Source organism: Ambystoma mexicanum, chromosome 2q, assembly GCF_040938575.1.
Source record: "Ambystoma mexicanum isolate Mex_15411 chromosome 2q, UKY_AmexF1_1, whole genome shotgun sequence".
NCBI classification, from domain to species: Eukaryota; Metazoa; Chordata; class Amphibia; order Caudata; family Ambystomatidae; genus Ambystoma; species Ambystoma mexicanum.
The window spans coordinates 112,888,014-112,904,808 of NC_090924.1; the positions used below are offsets into that span (position 1 = coordinate 112,888,014).

General features: G+C 49.8%; 1 protein-coding gene across 2 annotated transcripts in view; it reads left to right on the top strand.

Annotated features, from left to right (window-relative positions):
* Positions 1-16,795, top strand: part of CRAMP1 (cramped chromatin regulator homolog 1) — a 1,760,184-nt gene that overhangs the window by 541,327 nt on the left and 1,202,062 nt on the right. For both annotated transcript variants that reach the window (XM_069646975.1, XM_069646973.1), the window contains exon 6: positions 15,926-15,974. In XM_069646975.1, coding sequence (XP_069503076.1) covers positions 15,926-15,974 — 49 coding nt within the window. The remainder of the gene's footprint in view (positions 1-15,925; positions 15,975-16,795) is intronic.

Genomic DNA, 16,795 nt, shown 5'->3' on the forward strand with positions numbered 1-16,795 from the left:
GTATTTTTTGCCAAGACTCGATTCTAAAATGGCGTTTGTGTTCTCTTCTGTGACTCCAACCCAAGTCGAGCCCTTTGTTACAGTTTTTGGCGGGCTTCTCCACAGAAGCCTCCAAAAGTGGTGCCACTCTGTCTGGGTACCACAGGGGGCGTGGGAGGGGTTTTAGGCACCCTGGACTGAGTTACCTTGGTAGCTCAAGTCGCACTCTTGTGTGATTGGCCCACCACTTAGCATGTTTGATTGACAGCTAGGCTGAGTGAATGGGCGTGTGCTGCATAAAAGCAGGGCTTTGGAGACTGGAACTTCAGAAGTCGCCACAGGACCTGAGAATCCGACGAGGGAGAAGCTGAGCCGTCCTACCACGACGACACCACCGGTGGATCCCTGCGGAACCGACTCACCACTTCCCGATGACAGAAGATCTCCCGGCTGGAGAGGCTTCTTTCCCTGACTGATGGGCACAACCAGTTTACCTTCTCTTCGCATCCCAGGCCGTCTTGTGGTCGAATTGCCTGTGCCAAGCACCCAGGTCACCGGATAGCCACTTACCACTGGACCGCGAATAAAAGGACCGCTCCTTTTACCTGAGAACTCCGCGGCTGGTTTCTTCCCTGGCAGTGCAACAGACTCCTGTCTTCCACCCCGACGAGATCTTCTCTTCCCCTGGACGAAGCACCGACTTGCATCCGGTGCCAGGAACAACTGCCCCCGCTGGAGTATTCTCACCACTTTAAGGTACCGTGTCCGCCAGGCCTCCCTTTCTAAAGATTGCTACAAGGTAATAATAACCCCTTAACCTTCTGGACTAGGCTGGCCGCCTTGACCTTCTAACTGGTCCCTTTCTTTTGGTCCAACTCTTTTTGAACCTTTGCAAGACTCTTGTGCACTTCAACTGTGTTACCTTGGACACATCTTTCGTTCTGATCCTCTTAAAGTGGATCCGGCCTTCTGAACTCTAACTTCACGGTTTTACTTGCATTCCTCTCTTGTTTTGATCTTATGAAAGTGTTGGGATCTGTTTCAAATTATACTCTGCTTTTCTCTCCCTTTTTAAACAAATTATTAGAGTGCCATCTGCGTTAAGCGCTCACCGCTGTCTAAAAATAAGTGGGGCTTTACTTAAGACTTGTCTAAAATTCTTCTAAGGGAGTGTATATCTTTTAGTGACCGTGTTTTTGAATTGCTTACTCTTAGTGCCTGTGTGTTTTTCTAGATGTGGTTTTAAATAAATAATTATATCTTTTACACCAAGCTCTGGTCAGTGTTTACTTGTTCTACTGTGTTGTTTTGACCTATTGTGAATACTCTGTATACTGCCTAACTCTTCTTGAGGAAAGTCTGACTGCTCAGCCACAGCTACCAAGTGAATCTGTGTGGTACAGACTGCTACCAAGTGGGTTTACTGCCAAACACCTGTAGTCTTAAATCTTTTGCAGTGGTCCCAGAGGGAACTGCACAGGTTTCTGCCTAACAGGGTATTCTTCCAGTCCCTCATGCCACAGCTAGATAAACTCCAACTCTTGCTAGATCGCACTCACAGATTGTGCCCATGTCAGGGAGAGGACTCGGACACTCCCCCGATGTCATAACATGCGTCCACTTCTACACCTCGAAAGAAGCTATCTCTGTAATTGGTCGGACTCGGGATGAGCTCACGTTCCAGGGCTCCCCCCAGCAAATACACCAAGACCTCTCTCTTCTCACCCTGCAGACGAGAAAAGCCCTTTGACCATTAACCCTCTTCATGCAGGACCACCAGATCCGCTATAGATGGCTCTTCCCAACAGCACTGCAATTTCCTTACAAAGGCGCTCTCCGGAGAATTAGCCACCTTGAAGACCCAGAAACGATCCTATATCCTGCCTCCACTGAAAACTCTCAGAATCAGATACCCGAAGGCGCAGAGGGAGAATCGGTACCCGCACTGCCGAAGCCAAGAAGGGCCTCCTGGTCTAAAGTGCATAAGAACAGGAGGGGGCGATGATCCGCGGAGACATTCCCAGTAAACTTACATTTAAAGCTTAGTGAAGCCGACACACGAAACATGAGAGGCTGCACCGGGCTGCCCATGCCCACTTCCAGGGTACACTCAACCATGAAGTGCTTGGAACGGAACACAGTCACCCCAACCACGTTGGCGAGGGGGGGGGGACTTTTGGCCCCGTTGGCCAGGGAGACAGCTGACCCCAAAATGTCGGCTCCCCAAACAGTTAGTTTTGGTCGCCTGTTGGAGACCAAAGCTACCTTCTTTGGTTAAAACCCAGCCCTCCCGTTGGGGGGTCTGGGCGAAAATCCCAAGAGCAGGGTGGTGAGCAACTACAGCCTCTCCAAAATGATGGTCGATTCTCCCCCCATCCCTCCCCACTCGAATCCAGCAGCATCCTCGCTTCATGCCCAGGAACATCACACCTTAAAATGTGTTTCCCTTAACGTCAGAGGACAAAACTCTGCCCAGAGGGGCGAATTGTGGCGGTGAAATGCCTATTGCTGGGCCAGCTATACACCTTCATCTCGGTGTACGCCTCAAGTTGCCTTCTATGAGGCTCTAGGCGCCAATCTGTCTCCCTTTTATAGAGGGCCAAATGGTAATGGGGGGTGACTTCAATGGAGTCCCAGATCCCATAAAGGACAATTCTCCAGCATGGGGTCTGGCATGGATTCACATGCTCATGAATATTCCCCGTCGTCAGGCTGGGAATCCTCGGTAAAGAAAAAACCAGTATCAGTTTCGTTTCTGATCTGTCTTTCGTAGTAACAACCAATCACTGGTCTCTGCGTCATACTGACCACAGCCAATGACTGCCCTCTACCTAAGCACCGCCTCTGGCAGCCATCTTCAGATTTTTACCGCACGTTCATGTGTTGGGATCCTCGTGCTATTGCTTTCAAGCGTTAGTGCTATTTTTTTCACGTTTTTTTCTCAAAAACTTCGTTTTTTCGGTCAAAAGAGCCTCAAGCTCCACCGACTCTCCATCCGATCAACGGGGACCCGTGTCGGATTCGTCTGCGCCCCTCAAGGGTGAAGATTTCGTCGAGCTACGCTTTTGGAGGACTCCAGAAGTTTCTCAGGCCCGGTCATGGCCCAGGAGAAGGGAAGCTCGACGCCCGGAAAGCTGTTCAGGATCTGCCCTGGATGCCAGCTGCAGAACGTCTTTAAGGAGGACGAACACTCCTGTTGTCTCTACTGCTTACATGAGGACAAGACGCACGTGGAGAAGGACTGTGCGTTTTGCGGCAATCTGTCGGAACGGACCATGAAGGACCGCCACCAACGTCTCGCCAACTGGCTGGAAGGGAAGAGCCCGTCAGGCGAGAAGAAGAGGAAGAAATCCGAGCGGTCTTCTAAGACCTTTGAGGACGCCCCGGCGACGGGGGTCCAACATAAGGCCAAGCACCGCGAGTCCGCTGGCACCGGGAGCGCCGAACGGTCGGGCTCTACGGGCGCCAGGCAGGGCGCACCCTCCCCGGCACCTTCAGCCACGAGCCAACGCTCTGGGTCGGGTAAGAGGAAGGGCGAGCACCCGGCGAAGCTCCTGGAGAGGCCCCGATCGAGCTCGAAGGCCCCATCGGAGGGGGGAGCGAGGCAGTGTCCCCCCCGCCCCCCAAGGATAAGGCGGTGAGCGCACCTAAGGTGGTGAAGGCCTTAATCCATCCGGCCAAGCCCTCTATCGATACTGTCGCGGTGGCCCTGGCTCAGCCTGTGGAGGCTACACCAGTGGTGGCGACCTCGGGGCTCAGAGTCTCCCTGCCACCTCGGAGGGAGTCCTCTTTTGTGCCCATCGATAGGACCCCCGTGAAACCCCCGGCGGGGAAGAAAAAGGGGGGGCAGGACGTCGTCGTAGATTCGGCCTCAACCTCAGAGGAAGAGCTGATTGAGGTCTTAAGCCACGGCCTTGGCGTGGAAGAAGACCGGCCCGTCGGGATGGTTTCCGACGCAGGTGACGACGACATCGTCGAGGGTGCCGACGGGGCTCCTGATCGCCCGTCGGATTCCCCTCTGCCAGTGCCGCAAGACAACTCGGCGGCCATTTTGTTGGCTATACAGTCCTTATGTTCAGAGATAAGGACGAGACTACCGTTGCCGACGGAGGAACCTCTCCCGTCGGGGGATCCTGAACCGGGATCTTCTGGTGCTCCCCCGCCCAAGAAAAGAAGGATTCACCCTCCACCTCCTTTTCAGCCGTCGCGCCCCGTCCAGTCCTCCTCCCCGTCCACCCGAGGGGATGATACGGGGACTGTCACGGCAGCGACGGGTACGGACGACGAGGTATACGACGAGGATCTACCGTCGTCACCTCCCACCAGGGTTTCTCCGCCCGACGAGATTGGATCGTTCCACTCCATGATCGCCAGGGCATCCGAGCTTTTCCAACTCTGCCCTGAGGAGAAGAAAAAGGAAGGATTCCTTTATCAACGGCGCGAGGCCAAGAGGAAGACGGTCCTCGTGGTGCCTCTACTGGACGACATTTGGGATGAGGGCCTCGCCCTCCTCAAGAAACCTTCCATGACGCCAGCTAGAAAAGACCGGTACGAGAAGAAGTACCGGGTCCCGGACGCGGCCCCCCTGTGCCTCCGGGCGCAGCCTACCCCGGACTCCGTCGTCTCTGCGGCGGCCAGGAAGAAAGCGGGGGGGGGGGTGCGGCCTCCACATCGACTTCCCCACCGGACGGTGAGGGAAAGAAATTGGACGCTATGGGACGCAGGGTCATCTCGTCTGCAGCGACGACGATTAAAGCGGCCAACGCCTTGGCTATAGTGGCCCGCTACGACAGGGAGCTATGGTACAAACTGGCTCCCCTGCTGGACTTCCTACCGGACGACAAGAGGGCGGATGCCCTGGAGATCCTACAGGAAGGCGAGGTGGCGTCGGACCACGCCATCACTATTGCGACGGACATCGCCGACACTGGGTTTCGCCAGTTTGGCAACGGCGTGTGCCTTAGGCGGCGTGGATGGCTCAAGGCTACGGACTTCTTTCAAGACGTACAGACCAGAGTCCTGGACATGCCGTTCGATGGGAACAACCTGTTTGGGAAAACAGTGGACGATTCCCTTCAGGCCATTAAAGCGGACACTGAGACGGCCCGGGCCCTTGGGGTTCTGCAGCAACGACGGACGCCCTTTCGGAGCAGCGGAGGCAAGGGCGCCTCCAAAGTTTCCGGCGGCGGTTTCTCCACCTACCGTCAAGCGGCCCGCTTGTCGTCTCAGGAGGCCTACAGAGGACGAGGCAAGTCTGGCGGACCCCGCCGTCGTCGCCAAGGAGGTCAAGGCGGCAAAGCCTCATCGAAACAGGATTGAACCGGCCGTGGGGTCGGGCCCCCACCGAAGCACCCCGGTGGGAGGCCGGCTGGTGAGCTTTGTCAGCGTGTGGGAGTCCATCTCCACCGACCGTTGGGTGCTGGACGCCTTAGCCCGGGGCCACGCGCTCGAGTTTCAAAGAAGGTGCCTGCGCGTCCCCCCCGTGGCCAGGAAAGAGCTTCACGTCCATCAGCTTCTCCTGGAGGTAAAGGCGATGCTCAGGAAGGGCGTCATCGAACTCGTCCCAAAGAGGCGTCGGGGCTCCAGAGTTTACTCGAGATACTTCCTCGTGAAGAAGAAGACGGGAGGATGGCGCCCCATCCTAGACCTGCGACGTCTGAACAAGTTCATCAAGGCGCAAAAGTTCCGGATGGTCACCCTCCAGCACGTCCTGGGGCAGCTGGAAGAAGGAGACTTCCTGTCGTCGTTGGATTTGGAGGATGCCTACTTCCACATTCCCATCCTAAAGGGGCACCGAAAATTCCTCAGGTTTGTGGTCCAAGGGCGTCACTACCAGTTCAAAGCCCTCCCCTCCGGACTACGGTCGGCACCCAGGGTATTTACCAAGTGCCTTGCACCGGTGGTGGCGCAACTGCACCGTGAGGGGATACACGTCTACCCCTACCTGGACGACTGGCTCATCCGAGCCAAGACGAGGGAGCTCGCCGTGGAGCACACGGCAAGGACCGTCCAACTTCTCACGGACCTGGGATTCTCCGTGAACTACGCCAAGTCCCACCTGGTACAAGCTCAAAACGCACTGTTTCTGGGAGCAAAGCTCGACACAGTGTCCCTTCTGGCCTCCCCGTCGGAGGAAAGGACGAGGTCCATCCTGGGCAAGGTACAGCGGATGTTAGTTTCCGACGCGGCCAAGGTGAGGTCCATCAAGTCCCTCCTCGGAATGATGTCTTCTTGCATCTACCTCATTCCCATGTGCAGGCTCCGGATGCGCCCGTTGCAGGAGTTCCTGGACGCGCGCTGGATCCAAACGACGGGCGACTTCGAGGAGAAGATCACACTCGACGAGAGTTTCCGCCGAGCGGTCCGGTGGTGGGGCACCCGCGCGCATCTGACGGCGGGCATGGACTTCCAGACCCCAGACCACCAGGAGACAGTGACCACGGATGCCTCCCTGGAAGGGTGGGGAGCGCACACCGAAAATCTGCACGCGAGAGGCCTCTGGCTCCCGACGGAGCAGTCCCTCCATATCAACGCCCTGGAGCTCCGTGCAGTGTTCTGGGCCCTCAGGTCCTTCCTTCCGTCCCTCAAGTGCAAGGTGGTGAGGATCTTCACCGACAACACCACCACCATGTTTTACATCAAGAAACAGGGCGGAACCAGGTCTCCAGCACTGTCCAAGGAGGCGCAGGACCTGTGGCATTGGGCAGTCGCCCAAAGGATGTTTCTGGTGCCGTTTCATCTGGCAGGGATAAAAAACACCATCACCGACTCACTCAGCAGGGAGCTGCGCTCGTGCCACAAGTGGGAACTACGGCAGGATCTAGTGGATTGCCTCTTCCGACGGTGGGGCACACCCCAGATCGACCTGTTCGCGACGGCAACGAACTCCAAGTGCCGGAGGTTCGCCAGCAGGTTTCCCCAGGCGAGGAGCATGGGCGATGCTTTCTCGTTCCCCTGGGAGGGCCTGTTCCTCTACGCGTTCCCTCCTTTGCCACTGCTAATCCGGCTCGTCAACCAGCTCAAGAGGTCACGGTGCAGGATGATCCTCGTCGCACCTGCGTGGCCGAGGCAGATATGGTTCCCGGACCTTCTGGACTTGTCAGCATCCCCGCCAATTGAGCTGCCGGTGGACGCGGATCTACTCTCCAGGGAAGGAGGCGCCATCCTCCACCACGACCCGAAATCGCTGAACTTGCAGGCCTGGCTCCTGCAGCGCTAGAGTTTGGAGGATACGACATACCGGCCGACTGCAGAGAGGTTCTTGCAAAGGCCAGGGCGTCCTCGACTCTTAAATGCTACGGACACAAATGGAAGAGGTTCTCTGTCTGGTGCCACGCACAGAAGATTAACCCTCTACAGATTACGGCTCCCCAAGTACTGCCGTACCTGCTGACGCTGGCCAAAGCTGGACTGGCACACGCGTCCATCAAGATTCATCTTGCTGCGATCTCCCGTTACACCAGAACCACGGGCCGGACGTCCCTGTGGTCTCATCGTCTGGTGAAAGAGTTCATGAAGGGACTGTTCAGATCGTTCCCGCCGGTGAAGGCGCCGGCCCCGGCGTGGGAGCTCAACGTGGTGCTGACCAAGCTCATGGGACCTCCGTTCGAGCCTCTGCACTCGGCCCCGTTGAAGTTTCTGTCGTGGAAAACAGCGTTTCTTGTGGCCATCACCTCCGCACGACGGGTGGGAGAGATCCAGGCCCTTTCCTGCAAGGCCCCGTACTTGACTTTTCACGACACGAGTGTAGTGCTCAGGACGCACCCCTCCTTCATGCCCAAGGTACCGTCGGACTTCCATCTCAACGAACCCTTGGTGTTGCCTGTGTTCTTCCCGTCGCCTTCGTCGCCGGCCGAGAGGACTTTGCACTCGCTGGATGTGGCTAGAGCGCTGAAGTTCTACGTGGACCGCACTTAGTGTTTTCGGAAGACGTCACAACTCTTTGTGAACTTTGGACCCGTCAATCAGGGGAAGGCTCTCTCGAAGGCTTCCATTTCCAGATGGCTCTCCGGCTGTATCATGTACTGTCATCGGTTGGCAAACCGACCGCTGCCTGGCCGTCCGAGAGCCCATTCCACCAGAGCGATCGCAGCTACCACGGCGTTCCTTTCTGGTGTGCCCCTGCTGGACATATGCAGGGCTGCTACGTGGAGGTCGACGCACACCTTCACAAAATTCTACTGCGTCGATCGGGATTCCAGGGAGGAGTCCAGGGTCGGCCAAGCAGTGCTGCGCAACCTGTTCGCCTGAGGTGAGCCTGGTGAGGAGGTAAGATGCTTAATGTTGAGTTTGATGTAATGCTTAATGTTGAGCCTTTGCCACCTCCCGTGGTTGTGCATGTGTGTACTGCTATGTATTCTTTATTCATGAGCATGTGAATCCATGCCAGACCCCATGCTGGAGAAGGAACAAGTTACTTACCTGTAACTGTTGTTCTCCAGCATGGGTCTGGCATGGATTCACATGCGAACCCTCCCGCCTACCCCTCTGCGGCTCTTCACTTGGTCATACTGCCACTTCACGTGCTTCCAAATCTGAAGATGGCTGCCAGAGGCGGTGCTTAGGTAGAGGGCAGTCATTGGCTGTGGTCAGTATGACGCAGAGACCAGTGATTGGTTGTTACTACGAAAGACAGATCAGAAACGAAACTGATACTGGTTTTTTCTTTACCAAGGATTCCCAGCCTGACGACGGGGAATATTCATGAGCATGTGAATCCATGCCAGACCCATGCTGGAGAACAACAGTTACAGGTAAGTAACTTGTTCCTTCACACCCACCCTCCCCAGGGGACTTTACGCTGGCTCTTGGACTGCTACGCCTATTTAGAACCCTAGAGGTGGTGGACTCCTGGTGGGTGTTTCATCCCTCAGAGAGAGACTTTTCCTTTTATTCCTATGTCCATAGGACTTTCTCGAGAATCAATCTCCTTCTGACATCCCTGCAAGTGCTCGCCTACGCCAATGAGGTGTCCATTGGATCAAGAATTTTATCCGACCACGCCCCGGTAACCCTGGAGTTTGGCGTACATGAGCCAAACCCCACTGCTGAACGCAGATGGACTTGTACGACCCGATAATGAACAAGATGCCGTTAAGAAGCAATAGCAACGTCAATTAAGAACTTCTAAAAGAGAACCCTAGCAAAGACACCTCCCTAGCAAATACTTGGGATGCTATGAAAGCAGTAATCCGAGGAGAGTTGATGGCTCGAGGTGGCATACCACAGGAGCAACCGGCAATCTCGCCTGACCTTGAGGAAGATCTCCAGAAAGCAGAGGAGACTCACAAAGAGAAGGGCTGGTCCCCAAAGACGCAACAAGCTATCCATACTGCACGGAAAAAGATTGAAGCCCACTACGCCGAGCATACCGCACAACTACTGGCGAAAGCCAAACAATTCTCTTATGCAAAGAACAATAAAGCGGACAAACTACTGGTGGCTAAACTCGCCAAAATAAAGAGGAGTAATACAATCATTGGACTACGGGATCCGCAAGACAGGATACAATATTCTGAACCAGAGAAACTACAGCTGGCAACAAATCACCTGGCACAAGTGATGGCTGCACCATCATGAGACGTGAAGGAGCAGACAGAATACTTGCTGAAAGCGGCCCTTCCCCGGCTGAGTGACTCAGTCCGAGATATGCTGAACGCTCCGATCTCAGGTGAGGAGATGGAGGAGGCCATAAAATCCCTTAAAACTCGAGCTCCCGGCCCTGACGGATATTCCACCAGATTCTATAAGAATTTTAGGCCCCAACTGCTGACACCATTAGTCAAGCTCCTTTTAAGGACGCGGGCACAGTAACCCCCTCTATGCAAGAATCTATCACCGTCCTTCTACCCAAACCTGGGTTGGGGGCCCGAGGAACCCGGCCTCTTACAGACCAATTGCCCGGCTGAACATTGATGCCAACATTTATTCTAAGATCCTTGCGATGCGCCTTTCCCACATACTGCCTGACCTAATCCACCCTGACTAGACCGGCTTCATCAGGAACAGGTCCACGGGCGATAATATCCGTAGAGCACTGGACTTGGTGGATCTGGCCACCAGGTACTCCCAGGGGCTAGCACTTCTGGCCCGTGACACCACGAAAGCATTTGACAAGGTGGACTGGACCTTTATGAGGCTTACCCTGGAGGCCTTTGGGTTCGGGCTGGAATTTCGAGTCATGGTCCTGGCGAACTACAAGTCACCAAAGACCCTCCTAAGAATCAGTGGCACCCTTTACGATCCGATCACCCTGACCTGCGGGACTAGGCAAGGATGCCCGCTATCCCTGCTCCTATTTGCACTGATTATGGAACCCTTAGCCCAAAGAATCGGGCTGCATAACCTTATCAAGGGTCTCCAAGTGTGCCCCTCGCAACATGAAATGGCCCTGTATGCAGACATCTTACTCACTGTGTCGGAGCCCTGTACCTCACTGATGCATGCCCTAGCCAAGATAGATAGCTACGGAAGGGTCACTGGTTTCTCCATCAATTTTAATAAGTCTGCAGCTTTGGGGATAGGCCTAGCCCCACCAGAGCGGGAAGCCCTGATCCCGCTGTGCCCTATTCAGTGGAAGACTAAGACAGTCTCCCACCTGGGTATCCAAGTCCCGTCGAACCCGAGGAACGATTATCGCGTAGATTTCCCCCCACTTTTTAAAGAACTGGAAGATGACCTGAAGCGCTGGAAGTCCCAAGAAATATCACTGCTTGCAAAATGAACCTCCTGCCAAGATTTCTATATGCTTGTTCATCTGTCCCGGTCCCAATGCTGAAACCGGCCCTCCGCGACTTGCAGAGGAAAATGCTACGATTCATCTGGAGGGGGAAAAAGACGAGGATCCCCCAAAAACAATGCAAGGTAATGTTAGGCTAGGCGGTCTGGGGGTCCCTGAACTGCAGGGATACCAGATGGCAGCACAATTGGCGTGCATTCAAGCATGGCAGGTATCCACTGGCCCCCCCAGATGGGTGGAGCTCGATCAATCCCGCTTGTCTCACCCCATACAATTTCTTCCACACATCTCACCCCCAATGCGGTGGAAATGGGAGGGACTACTGCTATCCACCAGGCACACTATAGACTCTTGGGACAGAGCCCTGAAGCAGAAGCGGATCCCTAAAGGACTGTGTCCCTCATCCCTGGTGTTACATAACCAACCTTCTCACCTGGGGCAAATCTCCAGAACTTTAAGAACTGGATCTCAGGGGGTCTGGAGTCTCTGGGCCAGATTTTTGTAGGGGGGGGGGCGCGCACCTTCGAACAATGTAAGGAAGCCTTGCGGCTCCAGGAAAGAGACCGGTTCTCCTACATTCAGCTCTGCCACTGGTGCTCCCACCCACAAACCCGCCAAGCAGCAAAAGCCCAACAATTCTGGAAGCAATGCCTAGCCACTATTTGAAGGGATCACCCAAATGACGCTTCCACTAGAACCGGTCCTTCTGGGCGCCCCAGTTCCCGGGATCTACCCAATGTCCGGAGCCAAAGCTAAGCTTCTGTCTCAATGCCTCCTGGCAGGAAGAATAACGATCGCCCGTTCATGGAAGTCCAAGGAGGGCCCTCTCCTTCCCCTTTGGTGGATAAAAATATGGGACATACTAATCACAGTGAAGGTAACAGCGGCCAGGGCAGGTCGTCTCCACCGTTTCCAGAACATTTGGGGCCCATTGTGTGACTGACTTGAGATTTCCAGCCTTAACCTATAAACCCCAACAGGCCAGGAGGGTCCTAGACAATGGGGGCACACTCCGGGAGTGGGAGGACAGGTAAAGCAAGAGGGGAAACTCTGGACTTCTGAAACTTTGATCAAGGCAGGCAACCACAGAGGGGGTGGAGAGGGAAGGAAGAACTGAAATGTTAAGTTGATGCATAACCATATTTGTTTTGTTACTACCCCGCCTTGGTTTAAAATAAACATATATTTTTTAAAAGCACACTTATTGTGACATATTATGTTGCTATATAATGAACCTCAGATGACCCCTTCTTGGATTAAAAGAGAACCTAGATTAATTGCATCTCTTGCACCTATTCACTTCCTTCAGATTTATGCGTGGCCAGTTATTAAAAAACGTCTTCTTTTACACTCAATGAAAAATGGCTGGTACTGCTTGCTAAATTGTTCCCATACCGTTCCGGATATCGCCAAGGCCTTCTTATGGTTTAATAAATCCTTCCCTTTTAAACCCAAACTTACCTGTAGTGTAACATTTTTGTAAATAATGGATCTGTCTTGTTAAACCTATATTTCATAATTACGCTGCTATTCCATTTCTCAGCTATGCATGCATTTTAATCTCAATAACTCTGATTACAAAACATATGGTACTCTTGTAAATCTAAATCTCAAAGTATTTCTTCATTATAACCGAAAAGAGCTGTCAGAATTAATTGATGTATTAATTCATTCTCCATACACCAAAGCATCTAAACTATACTTGATTCGCAATCAGCCTATACAAGCTCATAATCTCAACTCCAAAATGTGCAAACAATGGGAATTAGATTTTAAGAGACATGGGTTCCAATTTGGAATCATCCCTTTACCCCATCAGTTGCGGCTAATCTTACTCAGGCCCACTACTTTATTTTACATAGAGCTTATTTAACACCAGCTAAATTGGCAAAAATGCCTGGTGTTTGTAATCCATGCTGGTCCTGTCGATACCCACTGGCTGATTTTACCCATTCCATATTCAAGTGTAAATGTCTATTCTTTTTGGAGAAATTGGGTAATTTGATGGTAGGTGTCCTAGTTGACCCATGTATGACTACCATCCAATCCCCTGATGTGTTCTGTTTTGTTCATTTTTGTTGCTTTTCACCTTATTTCATCCAACTGCAAAACAGCTCCGAAATTGTCCTACAATCTCGATTTGTTCTTTTCGTAGAATTGACAGAATGTCTGACTTTTCGTGCAAGAAGGTACCTGAATTCAAAAGTAAATGGAGTGTTTTTACAGCATATTTGTCGTACATTTAGTTTTATTTCAGCGAATAATTCCTTTTCCTCTCTCCTATTGTTTCACTTGTATGTCTAGTCTGTCCCCCCTGTCAGTCCTAATGTTTATAGTTTCGTATCAATTTTGCAAAATATCTTATTTAAGTATGCATTACTTTTACATGTATTACTTCATATTTATTGTGTTTCATCATTATTACATGTTAAGACTTATTTTTTTTTATGTGTCCATGGTTCGAAAAGAACCTTTACAAAAAAAGCAAGAATAAAAATTGTCCATTTATACCTATAATTTCTTAAAAATGAGCGTTGTTATCCTTAAACATCAACGATAATTACATCATAAATTACAGTAAGATAATAAAGGCACTAAAGAAAATCAAAACTGGGCATGATTATGAAGCAGAATTCCCAAGTTCTTTTTCTATGTGTTTAAAGAGCCAAGCAAGGGTGAATATCAAAGGCCAATGGTTTGCATTCATCATTCTTGCCCAAAGTCCTTCAAGACAATCTTCAAAGTCCATATTAACAAATGTCATTAATAAGATCGTTCTCTTGGATTTAAAATGAGGACAGAATAATATTAAGTGTTTTAGTGATTCAACCGCTTCTTCACAAGTATGGAAAAAACATTTAAAAGATATCTCATCACCTTTTTAGCCTTGTTCCAATGAGCAGTCCTTTCCCTTGTGTAGTATCGATTTAATTGAAACCTCATATAATAATTTCGTTTATGATTACAGAGGAAAGACTCAATGTATTTGTATTGAACAGTTCTTTTTTTGATGAATTTAGCCTATTAAGTATATGTTTTATAATGTTGTATTTCTTCGAGAGTTTTACACCAATCGTGCTCATATATTTTCTTCTTTGCCTATCCAGGTCTTAAACACAAATCAATCTGGCTATTCTCTCATGATCTATGAGACCCCTCACCCAGACCTCCTTGCCTTGTGTAATACAAGCTACGTGTATTTACACTTATTTACTGTATTTGTATTATAATCTGTTAATGGTATTTTTCTCTGTACATTGTTGTATATTTATGCACATTTTACTGTGTATTAATTGTGTATTGTAACCTTTTTGCAAGATTATGCACCCGGTTGCCTCTGGGCCTGGCTTACGCTTTATAAATAAACAAAGCCTAAACCTAATCAGATGTGATATTCACCTCAGCCATTATTGTCTGCATTTCACGTTGGTATACATTGATAGAAGGCACTTTATTCGAAGACAGGTTCGTTTTTAGATCCACATAAAGAGAATTGATGGGAGAATTGATAGCATAGTTTAGCAGTTGTCTCCATTTCCTTCAGAGCAACGTGTGATCAGATCCAATTTGTGTCTAATAATGCTATTAGGCAATGCGGGCGAGAGATGCATTGGCGATTTCAGGAGCCTACCTTGGAGGCTGTCCAGGAATGAATTCAAATCAAATAGGCCAATGTCCAAAGAATATAAGAGTACACTCTCGACCTTTAGATTAAAGAAATATATAATGAGTACCAAGGAATATTTACAGTATTTGGCAAAAATAATTTTTAGCTGGGAAAGCAGCATTCGAGCCATTAGGTTTAGTTGCTCTATCCAGGAATTGATCGACTTCTTCTCAGATATGTGGTAACCCAGATAGATGGTAGCAGTGATCAAAGGTATCGGTGTGTTCAGTATTTGCCAGCTGAATGCTTTGGTCTTGTTTTTTAGGCTGAATCTCATGATAGCAGGTTTGGTTGGATTTGGGCGAAGATTGTGTGCTCGCGCAAAGTCCTCAAATAGGTGCTGTTTGGTTTGAAGCCCCGTTGGTGTGGGGTCAAAGTTGATAAAGTTGTCTGCAAAGGCTAGCCATTGCAGACGTAATGAACCAATTTTACTCGAAAAAAGGCTTTTCTCCTTCCACCCATCATCCAAGTTGGCAATTTAAAGATTAAAGAAGGTGGCTGCAAGGTTTCTGCCCTGCTTCAATCCTATTGAGGTTCTTATAGGATCAGTGGTTCTTCCATCGCTGGTAATCCTAATCCTGTAAAATGTGTCAGTGTGGAATTGTACAAACCAGTATAATAAATTGGAAGGGATTCCTAACTTTGCCATTTTGGACAAGAGAATATTTCGCACAACAAGCAGCAGACATATCGATCAATGCAATATAGACTGGGCATGCGTCCTTGGGTTTCACTCCAGATATAATATGCGCCATAATAGTAGCGTTAAGAGTGGTGCTCATAGCTTTTCTAAAGCCTGTTTGATACTTAGAGTATAAACCTTGTTGATCGACTTATTCATCAACTAATTTAACAGGGGAAATATAAATTAGCTTGGGTGAATGCAGTATGGTGCCGCACCCATTTGTTTTTTTCTTGCCGTGAACTGTTGCTTGGTCTTGTAAACAAGATAGGAAGACAGTGTTGCAGACAGTTTTGATAAACGTTAGCCTGGCTTACCTCTTTTTCTATGGCATGATGTACTGTAATGTTACTTAATACTATATAGAATCCATTTGAAGTTTTTGAATTTATGAAAAATCCCTTGCTGGAGAAGAAAAAGGGAGTTCTTCATGGAAATCTGCAGTTTAGATATGTTTTATAATCTTATTCGAACCCCTGCTTTGCTGAATGCGGCTTGCATGCCAGTCAGTACAGTGTGTGACTGGAATTTGTCGATGGCATCCTCCGTGTTGATCATGGGCCTCCTTCCTCATTTCCTGAGAGTTACAAAGCCCAAATTATGTGGTTCGGCTAACCCAAGTGCATGTTTCTTATTTTAAATTGTTTCAAGGATTTCCTGGCTTTTGACAGGGAATAATGAAAGTCTTCAAGCATGTTAATTAAGGCTCTCAAAGATGAACTGGGGATATGAACACACAACCTTTCTGTCAGCAATTATTGTTAATTTTTGTATTGCTTTTAAATAAAATGTATGTTATAAAAGTCTACACATTTTAAAAAAAAATATTTCTGTTATCTTGTATTTCCTTTTGTTGCAGGTATGGATGAAAAGAATGCCCCCAAACTTAATGAACTAATTCAACTAGGGTAAGTTAAGTTTTGTCTTCACTATTGACCTTCTCCTTAAGCAACTTCTGAAGTACTTACATAGCATGGTAGCTTTTCCAAAAAGGTCTCTCACTATTTTACGTGCCCAAAGTAGTGTAACAAAGCTCCTTACTCCAATCTCTGCTGGAGGCTCTTAAAAGCTAGAGTTTTTTAAAAGTTGAAACAATTATCAACTGTGTTGTTGGATTACTCTATAGAGTAAGCGGATGTTGCGGTTTTTAATGTATGTATTTCATTTGCTATTCATGTAAGAGAGGTTGGAATGGAAAATAAATATAGTTCTCCAGCATGGGGTCTGGCATGGATTCACATGCTCATGAATATTCCCCGTCGTCAGGCTGGGAATCCTCGGTAAAGAAAAAACCAATATCAGTTTCGTTTCTGATCTGTCTTTCGTAGTAATAACCAATCACTGGTCTCTGCGTCATACTGACCACAGCCAATGACTGCCCTCTACCTAAGCACCGCCTCTGGCAGCCATCTTCAGATTTTTACCGCACGTTCATGTGTTGGGATCCTCGTGCTATTGCTCTCGAGCGTTAGTGCTATTTTTTCACGTTTTTTCTCAAAAACTTTGTTTTTTCGGTCAAAAGAGCCTCAAGCTCCACCGACTCTCCATCCGATCAACGGGGACCCGTGTCGGATTCGTCTGCGCCCCTCAAGGGTGAAGATTTCGTCGAGCTACGCTTTTGGAGGACTCCAGAAGTTTCTCAGGCCCGGTCATGGCCCAGGAGAGGGGAAGCTCGACGCCCGGAAAGCTGTTCAGGGTCTGCCCTGGATGCCAGCTGCAGAACGTCTTC